Source organism: Oncorhynchus tshawytscha, linkage group LG15, assembly GCF_018296145.1.
Source record: "Oncorhynchus tshawytscha isolate Ot180627B linkage group LG15, Otsh_v2.0, whole genome shotgun sequence".
NCBI classification, from domain to species: domain Eukaryota; kingdom Metazoa; phylum Chordata; class Actinopteri; order Salmoniformes; family Salmonidae; genus Oncorhynchus; species Oncorhynchus tshawytscha.
Genome location: NC_056443.1, coordinates 15,134,556 through 15,147,407, shown reverse-complemented (window position 1 = coordinate 15,147,407; position 12,852 = coordinate 15,134,556). Strand labels below are relative to the sequence as shown.

General features: G+C 39.0%; 1 protein-coding gene across 2 annotated transcripts in view; it reads left to right on the top strand.

Annotated features, from left to right (window-relative positions):
• Positions 1-12,852, top strand: part of LOC112214487 (phospholipase C, beta 3 (phosphatidylinositol-specific)) — a 101,747-nt gene that overhangs the window by 15,798 nt on the left and 73,097 nt on the right. For both annotated transcript variants that reach the window (XM_024373263.2, XM_024373264.2), the window contains exon 2: positions 4,086-4,172. In XM_024373263.2, coding sequence (XP_024229031.1) covers positions 4,086-4,172 — 87 coding nt within the window. The remainder of the gene's footprint in view (positions 1-4,085; positions 4,173-12,852) is intronic.

Genomic DNA, 12,852 nt, shown 5'->3' with positions numbered 1-12,852 from the left:
TGATTGAGTTATAGCCCCAGATCCACTGATCTGTCTTTTTATGGAAATAACCTGGATGGGAAGGCTGTCTCTCTCTACTCTGTTAGCCAAACGGCTCATATTGCAAATTTGGAAATTGGAAACTGCACATACCTTTTTTGAGATGTGGTTACAATGAAATGCCTATGGAAAAGTTTTGATACAATACTTTCAGTAGAAGTGTCCAAAATGTTACAAAATATGTCAGCCGATACTTGATAAGTGGTTCAGTAAGGACTAGTCCCCCTTCACGTTTGTGACAATGATATGTTGCTACGCTGTGCTGTACTTCACTCAATATTTATTTTTATTATAATCACATTGCTTGTAATGACTGTGCACAGTCTTCTTATAATATGTACCACATAGTAGACATTTTTCTTAGCTTTTTTTGTATACAGTGGGGAGAACAAATATTTGATACACTGCCGATTTTGCAGGTTTTCCTACTTACAAAGCATGTAGAGGTCTGTAATTTTTATCATAGGTACACGTCAACTGTGAGAGACGGAATCTAAAACAAAAATCCAGAAAATCACATTGTATGATTTTTAAGTAATTCATTTGCATTTTATTGCATGACATAAGTATTTGATACATCAGAAAAGCAGAACTTAATATTTGGTACAGAAACCTTTGTTTGCAATTAGACTTCAGACGGGCCTGGACATGTACTGGCTTAAGCAGGGGGACACGTCAGGCACTGCAGGATTTGAGTCCCTGGCGGCGTAGTGTGTTACTGATGGTAGGCTTTGTTACTTTGGTCCCAGCTCTCTGCAGGTCATTCACTAGGTCCCCCCGTGTGGTTCTGGGATTTTTGCTCACCGTTCTTGTGATAATTTTGACCCCACGGGGTGAGATCTTGCGTGGAGCCCCAGATCGAGGGAGATTATCAGTGGTCTTGTATGTCTTCCATTTCCTAATAATTGCTCCCACAGTTGATTTCTTCAAACCAAGCTGCTTACCTATTGCAGATTCAGTCTTCCCAGCCTGATGCAGGTCTACAATTTTGTTTCTGGTGTCCTTTGACAGCTCTTTGGTCTTGGCCATAGTGGAGTTTGGAGTGTGACTGTTTGAGGTTGTGGACAGGTGTCTTTTATACTGATAACAAGTTCAAACGGGTGCCATTAATACAGGTAACGAGTGGAGGACAGAGGAGCCTCTTAAAGAAGAAGTTACAGGTCTGTGAGAGCCAGAAATCTTGCTTGTTTGTAGGTGACCAAATACTTATTTTCCACCATAATTTGCAAATAAATTCATTAAAAATCCTACAATGTGATTTTAGGATTTTTTTTCTCTCATTTTGTCTCATAGTTGAAGTGTACCTATGATGAAAATTACAGGCCTCTCTCATCTTTTTAAGTGGGAGAACTTGCACAATTGGTGGCTGACTATTTTTTTGCCCCACTGTAAGTACTTTATACCACTGCCTAGTAGCCTTGTGCAAATTGGGAATATAGGATGACACTCTTATTCATAACAAAAAAAATAACAGGTAGCTAAATATAATAACAATATGTGATCATTTGCTGGTTAGTGAGAAAAAATACATTGATTTTCTCATCTTTGCATCCTAAAATAATTAGAAATGGTCATCTATTTCCTGTTATTTATTTAATTCGCATGATCATTGCAGAAGAAATTCCCCACCTTTCAAGTTTTTGCTCTATGCATCCAAAAGGGAGCCGGTTTATAACATACAGGTGAACCGACAGCTGATATTTTGCATTGAAGTGTGTAGGCTACCACTGTAAGTAGTTGAACTTTAGTTTCCATTTTTCCCCGAGTAGACAATGTTTCAGAATTCACGGGCATTGCAGCATATTTAGGTTCGGGAAAAAGTAAATGCAAAACATTATTGAATTAAAATGATCAGTTTACAGGTCCACAACAATTTGCAATTATTTTTGTCATTCAGAAACTTCCAGATAAACAAATTTCAGAAAACATAAAGTTCTCAATTGATATTTCCTTTAGATAGCCTACTGAAGTCCTGTCTTGGCCTAATTCCAATACTTCTAAAATATACAGCAAATAATCTTTGTAAATGATATCATAAATAGGACTGGTGGAGTTATGTCACACATGCAGTTAACAAAAATATATGGAGATATCTGCTCTTTCCAAAATTACAACCAACAGATTGAAGCATTACCGCAAAAATGGAGGAGGCAAGTGGAAAGGTAAGGGACTTGTCTGTCGACTCTGCAGTAAAGACCAAAATTGGCTAAAGAAAATGGTGATCAATTATAAAGTATACCAGTTTAATTTAAGGACCAAAAATTTGACAGCTGCACCATACAGGTTGCAGAATAGTTGGGAGGAGATTTTTGTTGTAACGATTCCATGACACATGGTTTATGAACTGATACACAAAACGACCCCGGATTCACAACGTAGAGTTTTTCAATTTGAATTATTATACACAATTCTTGCAACCAATAGAAAGTTATATAATGGGGATACAACCATCCCAGCTGTGCAGATTTAGCTGTTAAGAGACAGAATCATGAGATCACTTGTTTTGGTAGTCCCCATATGTAGCTTGTTTTTGGTTGTAAAAAAAAAAAAAGTCCTAGTCAATCGATCAATATAAACACCTTTGCTGAGTATTATTATTATCTTTTAATTGACAATCTGTAGAAACTATGAGAATAGAAAGGTTCAGAACCTTTTGAAACATCACAACATCACAGCTGATTTTATACTGAACAAAAATATAAATGCAAAATGCAACAATTTCAACGATTTTACTGAGTTACAGTTCATATAAGGAAATCAGTCAATTGAAATCAATTCAATGGGTTCGAATCTACGGAATTTACATGACTTGGGCATGGGTGGACCTGAGAGGGCACAGGCCCATCCACTTGGGAGCCAGGCCACCCATTGGGGAGCAAGGCCCAGCCAATCCTAATGAGTTTTTCCCCCACCAAAGGACTTTATTACAGACCGAAATACTCCTCAGTGTCATCAGCTGGGTGGGTGGTCTCAGACAATCCCGCAGGTGAAGACGCCGGATGTGGATGCCCTGGGCTGGCGTGGTTACACATGGTCTGCGCTTGTGAGGCCGGTTGGACGTACTGCCAAATTCTCTAAAACGACGTTGGAGGCGGTTTATGGTAGAGAAATTAACATTCAATTCTCTGGCAAAGTTCTGATGGACATTCCTGCAGTCAGCATGCCAATTGCATGCTTCCTCAAAACTTTAGACATCTGTGGCACTGTGTTGTATGACAAAACTGCACAAAAACTGCATAAAAGTGGCTGGATTTCGATGGATTTTCTTGCCAAAAGAGATACTCACTAACAGGGATGTAAACAAATTTGTGCACAAAATTTGAGAGAAATAAGCTTTATCGGCATATGGAACATTTCTGGGATCTCTTACTTCAGGTAATGAAACATTGGATCAACACTTTACATGTTGCGTTTATGTTTTTGTTCAGTATATAACGAGAAACCTGCGCCAAATTAACAAAGCACAACATTTTTGTGCATGCAGTCTTTTCAGTAATAGTTTAAAATGTATGCAGTGTTTATAAATATAACCGTATACCCTGGTATGGTACAGGAATGGTATGAATGTATGAAATCCTAGATACCGCCCAACCCTAATGTGGTTTAGGGCGAAGTTGCCCCTAGATGCTGGCTGATGTTGGGTCAGTCTTTCATTTCCCCACTAATAGTTAAGTTTAGGATTGGGGGAGGGAAATTGATCCTAGATCTGAACCTAGGGGAATCTTCACCCTAGAGTGTTCAATGCAACAAACAATAGAAAATGTCTGACAATAAAGCATTTTGATGTTTTTTTCTCTCTCTTTTACCCCTCTCATAGCCAGCATTGGACATAAGACTCAAGGTATGAGACTTGTGTCTGAGACCTGAAGACTTGCATTAGCTCCCCAGCTAATGCCTATGCTTTAGCTCAGCAGGCTAACAAAGTCTTGTGGCATGCAGGAAACCCAGAGTCGAACCTCGGTTGGTCACATGTTGGTCAAACGTGCATTGCACAGGGTGTATATCTCGGTGTATTAACCTGTGTGTTTGTGTGTGTGTGTGTGTAGGAGCCCAACAGCAGCCACCCCACCCTGATTACTCTGAAGGTAGACCCAGATGGATTCTTCCTTTACTGGACTGGTGGGGCCAACATGGTAAGTGTATTCTTTTCTCTCTCTCTCTTTCTTATACAGTAGTTACTCACTCTCTACATTTACATTTTAGTCATTTATAGCAGACACTCTTATCCAGAGTGACTTGCATACGTTTTTCATACTTTTTTGCCCTGGTCCCCATGGCTATGTAATTGAGATTTGGCACTTTGAAATGTTACATGTATAACCTTATAAGTAGAGGAGAAGTCCTTTCTCTTGTTATGACTGTCTTCATCTCTCCTTTATCATCCCCCTGTTCTAACTCTTCCACCTCCTCCCTTCTTTAACTTAAACAAAAAATCTCCCACCTTCCCTAACATGGTGGGTCCTAGGCTTAGGCGATGTACTGTTTATACTGTATACCAGGGTATTTCAAAATGGTGACCGTTAGGGCAGTGGCAGTCTTGGAATTTGAGGTTATGGTAATTGGCCAGGTCAATTGGGAGGTGGCGGGGTGGGGGCACCTGGTACACATAGAAGGCTAGGTAGGCCTACTTCTATGTGTGCCCAGGCCCCCGCCAACACCCAATTGAAACAAGCCATTCCACTTTGTTATTATCATGACATTTCATTATGATTGTTCAGGTTATTACTTAAATCAACAAATTAAGAAATGTCAGGTTGGAGAGGATCTGTTGCTTTTTCGTATTGACAGAACATTAATAGAGTCAAAATAAAGATCTAGGCCTATGCCTACCTTGTCCTTGTCTATTGGCTTTTCTGTTTATAATTGTTTTTAATACAGATCCTATTTCGATGCACAAAACCATTAAAATGAAGTCTGATGGGTTGTCTCCCACTTTTCCGAAATATCCGCATAGCGTCACAAATTCTGCTGCTTTTATCATTTTATGGCAGTGGCATTCATAGCCGCAGGACGATGTTCTACAGACCAAAAATGTTTACCTGTGCTACAGATGGCTATTTAGGTCTGCTAATACAGGACTAGTAAAAACAGTGCACTACTTTAGTGGCAAACTTTTTTCACATTTTTTTATGTATTTTTATCAATATGTATGTATTTTCCGGTGGTGCTGCAGCACTCTCAGCACCCATACTTCCTGCAGCTATGGTGGCATTGACATTTCTTCTTCAAAGAGAGGATGCCATAATGAGATAAATAATAACTACTGAAAACAGGCCTTTTACAAGATTAAATCATCATCAGTAGGCTATAAGATAATGAATAGACAAGGAATGTATAAAGTGGACAGCTATGCTATAGTATGAAGATTAAGTTGACAATCATTCAAATAGAAACAAATACACGCAACATGTCCATAGCCTATTTATCAGCAACGCTGATTATAGAGGGGGAGAGTGTTTAATTTTCTTTTACAATACCTTGATGAACTATTATAATAAAAAAAAATGATATTGTTGACTAACTGTTTGAGGTGAAGAAAAAATGACTGAGAAGCCCAGCTGGGCACTTTCCTACATTTTACATTTGCGAGAAGTAGGCTAGGTAGGCCTACTTCTATGCGTGCCCAGGCCCCGTGCTCCATCAACATTAACAGAACAGAGAAACCAGACACGCTTATTGCTCACATGCAGTGAGTAAATTATGGTATGAAATAAACCAAAACTATGTTTCCACTCTGAGAATGAGAACGGTAAATTTCTTTAATATATCTATTAACAGACATGTAACCAAGTGATAGGGATTAATGGTAAATTGCATGTTTTACAAACAGTAGGCTACCACATGGGCATTCATAAAAGTGCATTGTGGCTGACACTGTAGGCTACAGTGTAGGCTTCCATTATACTTTGCGGGGATAAGAGGTCAGCATTTTTTTTTTTACTCACCTAGGGCAGCATATCGGCCAGGACTGGGCTTGATCAGCATGGATTTGTCTATAAATTAAGAAAAGATTCCATATCAAATTACACAATACCAGGTTGGAGAGGATTGGTGCATTGTTGTCCATTTGACACAACATTAGCGCATTATAGGCCTCAGAGCCAGAACATTGTATAAAAGAAAGTCCACACATCTTTTCAGTTCGCTGCAGCTAGCGACTGGAACGAGCTGCAAAACAACACTCCAACTGGACAATTATATCTCCATCTCTACATTCAGACTCAATCATGGACACTCTTACTGACACTTGTGGCTGCTTAGTGTGATGTATTGTAGACTCTTCCTATTTGCCTTTTGTGCTGTTGTCTGTACCCAGCAATGTTTGTACCATGTTTGTGCTACTACCATGTTGTGTTGCTACCATGTTGCTGCCATGCTGTGTTGTCTTAGGTCTCTCTTTATGTAGTGTTGTAGTGTCTCTCTTGTAATGATGTGTTTTGTCCTACCTTTTTTTAATCCCCCATCCCTGCAAGAGGCCATTTTCCTCTTGGTTGGCCGTCATTGTAAATAAGAATTTGTTCTTAACTGACTTGTCTAGTTAAATAAAGGTGAAATAAAAATAAAATAAAAAAACTCCCGCTGTTAGGTAAAGTTTATCTACATGAAAATAAAGTTAATGTTTTTACATTTTCAATCCTTAAATAAATGTAGGCGTTTTTAAAATTGGCTTTAATGGTTGTTTTATTTTCATGACGGTCTTCATCCATAACCGTTAGTTACATGATCACTCAGTTACCGTCACAGCCCTACCGACCGCATGGTTTGCAATACCATTTTTCCGGGGGTGGGGGTGCTAGGCCACTGCTTATAACTAACTATAGGTTCATTATAACTATAAGAAATCTAAGATGTAAATTCAAAAATATCAACTGGGTGGTTTGAGCCCTGAATGGTGATTGGCTGAAAGCCGTGGTATATCAGACCATGTACCATGGGTACACTTTTTTTTTAAAGCACCCCTTGTGTGCACATTCGCAAATACCATATACCCCGGTATGGTACAGAAACGGTATGATGGTATGAAAATCTGTTTTACCGCCCAGCCCTAGTGGGTCCTCTCTCTCTGTCTAACATGAGTCCTCTCGCTCGCTCTCTCTTTTACACACAGACAGTCGTGTACAACTAACCATGCAGGGACACAAAATTCAGTCCCATTCAAAATTTTCCCTAACCCTAAACCTAGCCCCTAACCCTAGCTCCTAACCCAAACTAACCATAGCTCCTAACCCTAAACCCCCTAGAAATAGCATTTGACCTTGTGGGGACTAACACAATGTTCCCAGTTGGTCAAATTTTTGTTTGTTTTCTATTCTTGTGAGGACTTCTGGTCCCCAAAAGTACAGTTAAACACGTCCACACACACACCCACTCTGTCAATTCCTGATGTTGTTGTCCTCCTCTCCTCACCTCATTAGTACAGACAGTTGGGTTGCATCCCAAATTGCACCATATTCCCTATGTAGTGCACTGCGTTTCACCAGAACCGTGCAGTAAAGTAGTGCACTATAAAGGGGACCATTTGGAACTGAGCCTAAGTCAGTTGGTCATTTGAATGAGGGCATGGATCGAATCAAATTTCAGGCCCCAAATTAAATAAACACTTCCCTCATCCCCCTCTCCCTCTATCAATATCTCTGTCTCTTTCTCCCCCTTTATCTCGGTCTCCCTGCCACCCTTCTTTCTCTCTCTCTCCTTGTTCTCACTTTCTTTGCCTTTTTCACTCTTTTTCATCACACATTTTTGTCGCGCTCCATCTCACAATTTCTGCCTCTACCCTTCCTCTCTGTCTGTCTCTCTCTCTCTCTGTCTGTATTTTTCCTCTGTGTATTTCCTCTAAAGGCATTTATGGAATGGCATGTTAATACTGTGCAGTTAGGGGTGTGTTTGCGCGTGTGAGCCCTATCTGTGTTTACTGTGTCTGTGTGTCTGTGTCTGTTCTCTAGTAGGACACTAGGCCAGCCCTAGCCCAAGGGCTGTCATTGACACTGTTTAGTGACAGGGTTAGAATGCCCCAGGGAAGGAGAAATGGAGGCTGCATCCCAAATGGCACCTTATTCCATAGTTAGTGTACTACTTTTGACCAGGTCCCATAGGGAAATGAAGGCTCTGAGTACCAAATGGCACACTAATCCCTATATAGTGCATTACTTTTGAAACTATTGCACTTTATAGCGAATAGAGTGCCGTTTGGGACGAAGTCAGTCTAAAAGGACTTATGAGGATAGAACTGTGAAGCTATGAGTGGAATATGCTATTATTAAAATTCATTATTTTTTTAATTAATGAATTAATCTGCTATTATATCTAGATGACATGGCTATAATTGCTACATCCAATAATAATCTGAGTTTTACATATGTCTCTACAATAACCATGACCAGAAGTACAGGAAGGTCAAATTAAACGTCCATGAATTCTTTACTTCTCCCAACTATTGTTTAACCTCTCACCCTCTCTTCCCTCTCTCCTTTCTTCTTTTTACTCCTCCAGTCATTATCGTCCCAGTAAGTCACCTTTCCTCTGACTTCTCTCCATCTCTCCTCCCTCCCTTCCTCTTTTCTTGTTATTGAAAAACTCCCCCACCCTCTATTCTTCTATCCCTCTATCAATATCTTTCTTATTTTAGGGTATATTCTCATTGACAAGAATTAAGGAGAATTTTGAGATATTCTCGTGAGGTATTGATTTGAGAGACATTACTGTAATGTAAACTTGTGTTTTTCGCACATCTCTAACGCTACCTCTGGCGGTCTTCTCTGACACTCACCTGACAGTTGCCCCCCTCTTAGCAGGGCAGTGAAAACAAAATTGTTTAGTTGAGCCCAACATTGATACAGTAAAAATTCTAATAGCAGAGCAATGTTTTTGAAACAGCTGAAATGTATAGACATTTTCAATATATTTGAGACTTGTTTTATTGAGTATTCACCTGAAATTGCAGGACCAGCCTGTTACATTCGGAAATTGTCAGGGGGATTATAAACATTTCAATCGCAATTTTGCGCTTACCTCATATAATGACTTTCAGGATTTTGATCAAATGAAGCTAGGTTTGTTCTAAGGTAACTTTAATACGCTAAAACTGTACTTTTATATTCCTATGAGAGGGGGAAAACGTTCATGTTTGATATGCTAACGTAAGCTATGTTATTGTTTTGCAAGCTACATTTAGCTAGCTTATGCATCTACGAACGATAAAATAAACAATTTAGTTGTCTGCACATGTGAATTAGAGGTCGACCGATTTATGATTTTTCGATACCGATACCGATTATTGGAGGACCAAAAAAGCCGATAGCGATTAATCGGCGTTTTTTTTTTTTTTTTTTTTTTTTTTTTTTTTGTAATAATGACAATTACAACAATACTGAATGAACACTTAATTTAACTTAATATAATACATCAATAAAATCAATTTAGCCTCAAGTAAATAATGAAACATGTTCAATTTGGTTTAAATAATGCAAAAACAAAGTGTTGGAGAAGAAAGTAAAAGTGCAAATATGTGCTATGTAAGAAAGCTAACGTTTAAGTTCCTTGCTCAGAACATGAGAACATATGAAAGCTGGTGGTTCCTTTTTAACATGAGTCTTCAATATTCCCAGGTAAGAAGTTTTAGGTTTCTCTCCTTAAATGTTCGTCAGTGAGAATAGCCTCTTCGAGGTATAGGTTGAGTTAGGTGTTTCTATAGAAGAGAAAATTAGCAGGACTCTTCTTTTGTTATTATTTTCTTCCTCCATCTATCCATTCACCATTTTTCCTCCTCTCAATCTCCCTTTTTCCTCAGTCTTAGAGGTTGGCGTGGGGTGTTTCTGTCTCTTTATTCCCCCTCGGTCTCTCTTGTGCACACCTGTTCTCTCGCTCTCTCTCTTGCTCTCTCTCTTGCTCTCTGTTGCGTGCTCTCTCTCTCTTGATCCCTATATCTCTCTCTCTCTTTTACTAATTTCAGACAGAAGATATGGTATATTACCTGTAAAAAAGAATAATGCAATGTTTGAGTCCCTTTAAAACAGCCCCTTATTTACCACTTTCTTGCAGGTATATCCCTTTTATATTCGTGGGTAACTGGCACATTTGTGGGGGGTGTTAAACCATAGGAGCTGTTTGCATTACAAATTAAGATGTTAAATGATGGAAGTGTTCATGATTATACCTGCAAAAAAGCAGAGACCAATGTACTATATTTTCATTACAGGGTCTGAAAATGCAAGAATCATGACTAAGTCTTCAGGTGGCTTTAATTTTGGCATGTTCTTTACTCCGGGTAAATGGAAGTAGGCATGGCAAATTAGTGGGATCTTTGTCTGCATATGAAAGGTTGGATGTTACCACGGTTTACACAGGCATTGTGGGTAGGACACATGTAACAGATGTGATCGTACTTCGTAACTCTCTTGCATTGTGTTTTTCAAGAAAGGACTGTCCAGCCAGCGATCCCAGTTGATTGGTGTTTATTCTGATGATAGACACAAGGAAGCACATTAGATATGCAGGACAACAGTATGTTGATGGCTGTAGATTCGTGATTAGCCTGTTTGTATTGAAATTACGGTGAAATAGCAGCGAGCTAATGCAACAATTACAATTATGGGAGGTGCAACTCAATATTAGGAAGGTGTTCCTAATGTTGTGTGTGTGTATCTATGTATGTACTGAACAGAAATATCAATGTAAAGTGTTGGTCCCATGTTTCAAAAGTTGAAATAAAAGATCCCAGAAATGTTCCATATGCACAAAAAGCTTATTTCGCTCAAATTTTGTGCACACATTTGTTTACATTCCTGTTAATGAGCATTTCTCCTTTGCCAATATAATCCATCCACCTGACGGGTGTGCCATATCAAGAAGCTGATTAATAACTTCTTAGGGCTAGGCCCCTTTTTTCTCAATTTCCGCCTGACTGACGTGCCAAAAGTGAACTGAAGCCAGGATAAGCATATAATTGGTACCATTGGAAAGAAAACACTTTGAAGTTTGTAGAAATATTATTAAAATAATGCAGTAGACTATAACACAATAGGAGAAAATCCAAAGAGAAACTAACCTGATCGTTCTTTGTTGAGATACCATGGTCTTACAATGGAAAGTATAGGGGAATGCTGAATACTAGCTCCCAGGATGCAACTCCTTTTTTTTTTTTTTTCAAATCAAATCAAATGTTATTTGTCACATACACATGGTTAGCAGATGTTAATGCGTGTGTAGCAAAATGCTTGTGCTTCTAGTTCCGACAATGCAGTAGTAACCAACGAGTAATCTAACCTAACAATTTCACAACAGCTACCTTATACACACAAGTGTAAAGGGATGAAGAATATGTACATAAAGATATATGAATGAGTGATGGTACAGAATGGCATAGGCAAGATGCAGTAGATGGTATCGAGTACAGTATATACATATGAGATGAGTAATGTAGGGTATGTAAAAATTATATTAACCAGTTGGATTTAGGGGGCGCTATTTTAATTTTTGGATGAAAAACGTTCCCGTTTTAAACAAGATATTTTGTCACAAAAAGATGCTCGACTATGCATATAATTGACAGCTTTGGAAAGAAGACACTCTGACGTTTCCAAAACTGCAAAGATATTGTCTGTGGGTGCCACAGAACTGATGTTACAGGCGAAACCCAGATAAAAATCCAACCAGGAAGTGCCGCATTTTTTGAAACCGCCTCATGCCAATGACTGCTCATATGGCTATGAATGAGCTACGAATGAGCTTACATTTTCCCCAAGGTGTCTACAGCATTGTGACGTCTTTTTAGGCATTTCCCTTGAAGAATGCCTGTAAGGGACCATATATGGCATGTGGTCACATGGTGTCTCCCACAGAAAACCTTGCGTAAAATACTGAGGTAGCCATTTTTCCAATCGCTTCTTATGAGAAACCAACTGCCTCGACGGATATATTATCGAATATATTTGTTAAAAACACCTTGAGGATGGATCCTAAACAACGTTTGCCGTGTTTCTGTCGATATTATGGAGCAAATTTTGAAAAAGGTTTGCCGTTATAGTTGTAGCATTTTTCGGTCGATTTCTCAGCCAAGCATGGTGAAGAAACTGGAGCTTTTTCGCCTACAAAAATAATCTTTTTGGAAAAAAGGAACATTTGCTATCTAACTGGGAGTCTCCTGAGTGAAAGCATCCGAAGTTCTTCAAAGGTAAATGATTTAATTTGGTTGCTTTTCTTATTTTGGTGAAAATGTTGCCTGCTGCCAGACGAGCCTAGCATAGCATTATGCCATGATAAACTTACACAAATGCTTGTCTAGCATTGGCTGTAACGCATATTTTGAAAATCTGAGATGACAGTGTTGTTAACAAAAGGCTAAGCTTGTGTTTGAATATATTTATTTCATTTCATTTGCGATTTTCATAAATAGGAAACGTTTCTAGGGGTATTTATGTCCGTTGCGTTATGCTAATGCGTTTGAGGCTATGATTACGCTCCCGGATACGGGTTTGCTCGTCGCAACTGGTTAAGTGGCATTGACATAGTTTCCTAGGAACGCGAAGCGAGGCGGCCATCTCTGTCAGCGCTGGAAGTTCCATTCTATTCCTATGGATTCCACAGGGTGTCAGCAGTCTATGTTCAAGGTTTCAGGCTTGTAACTTCCAAAATGAATAAGAAATATCCGTTTTAGTACAGGGATAGTCTTGGAAATTCGTGTTTGGGCGCACGATGAAGACAAGACTCACCTGCTCAAATGGGTTTCCTATTGAACATACTTCTTTCTGTAATAAATATTATAGTTTGATTACATTTTAGGGTATCTGAGGAGTAAATAGAAACTTATTTTGACTT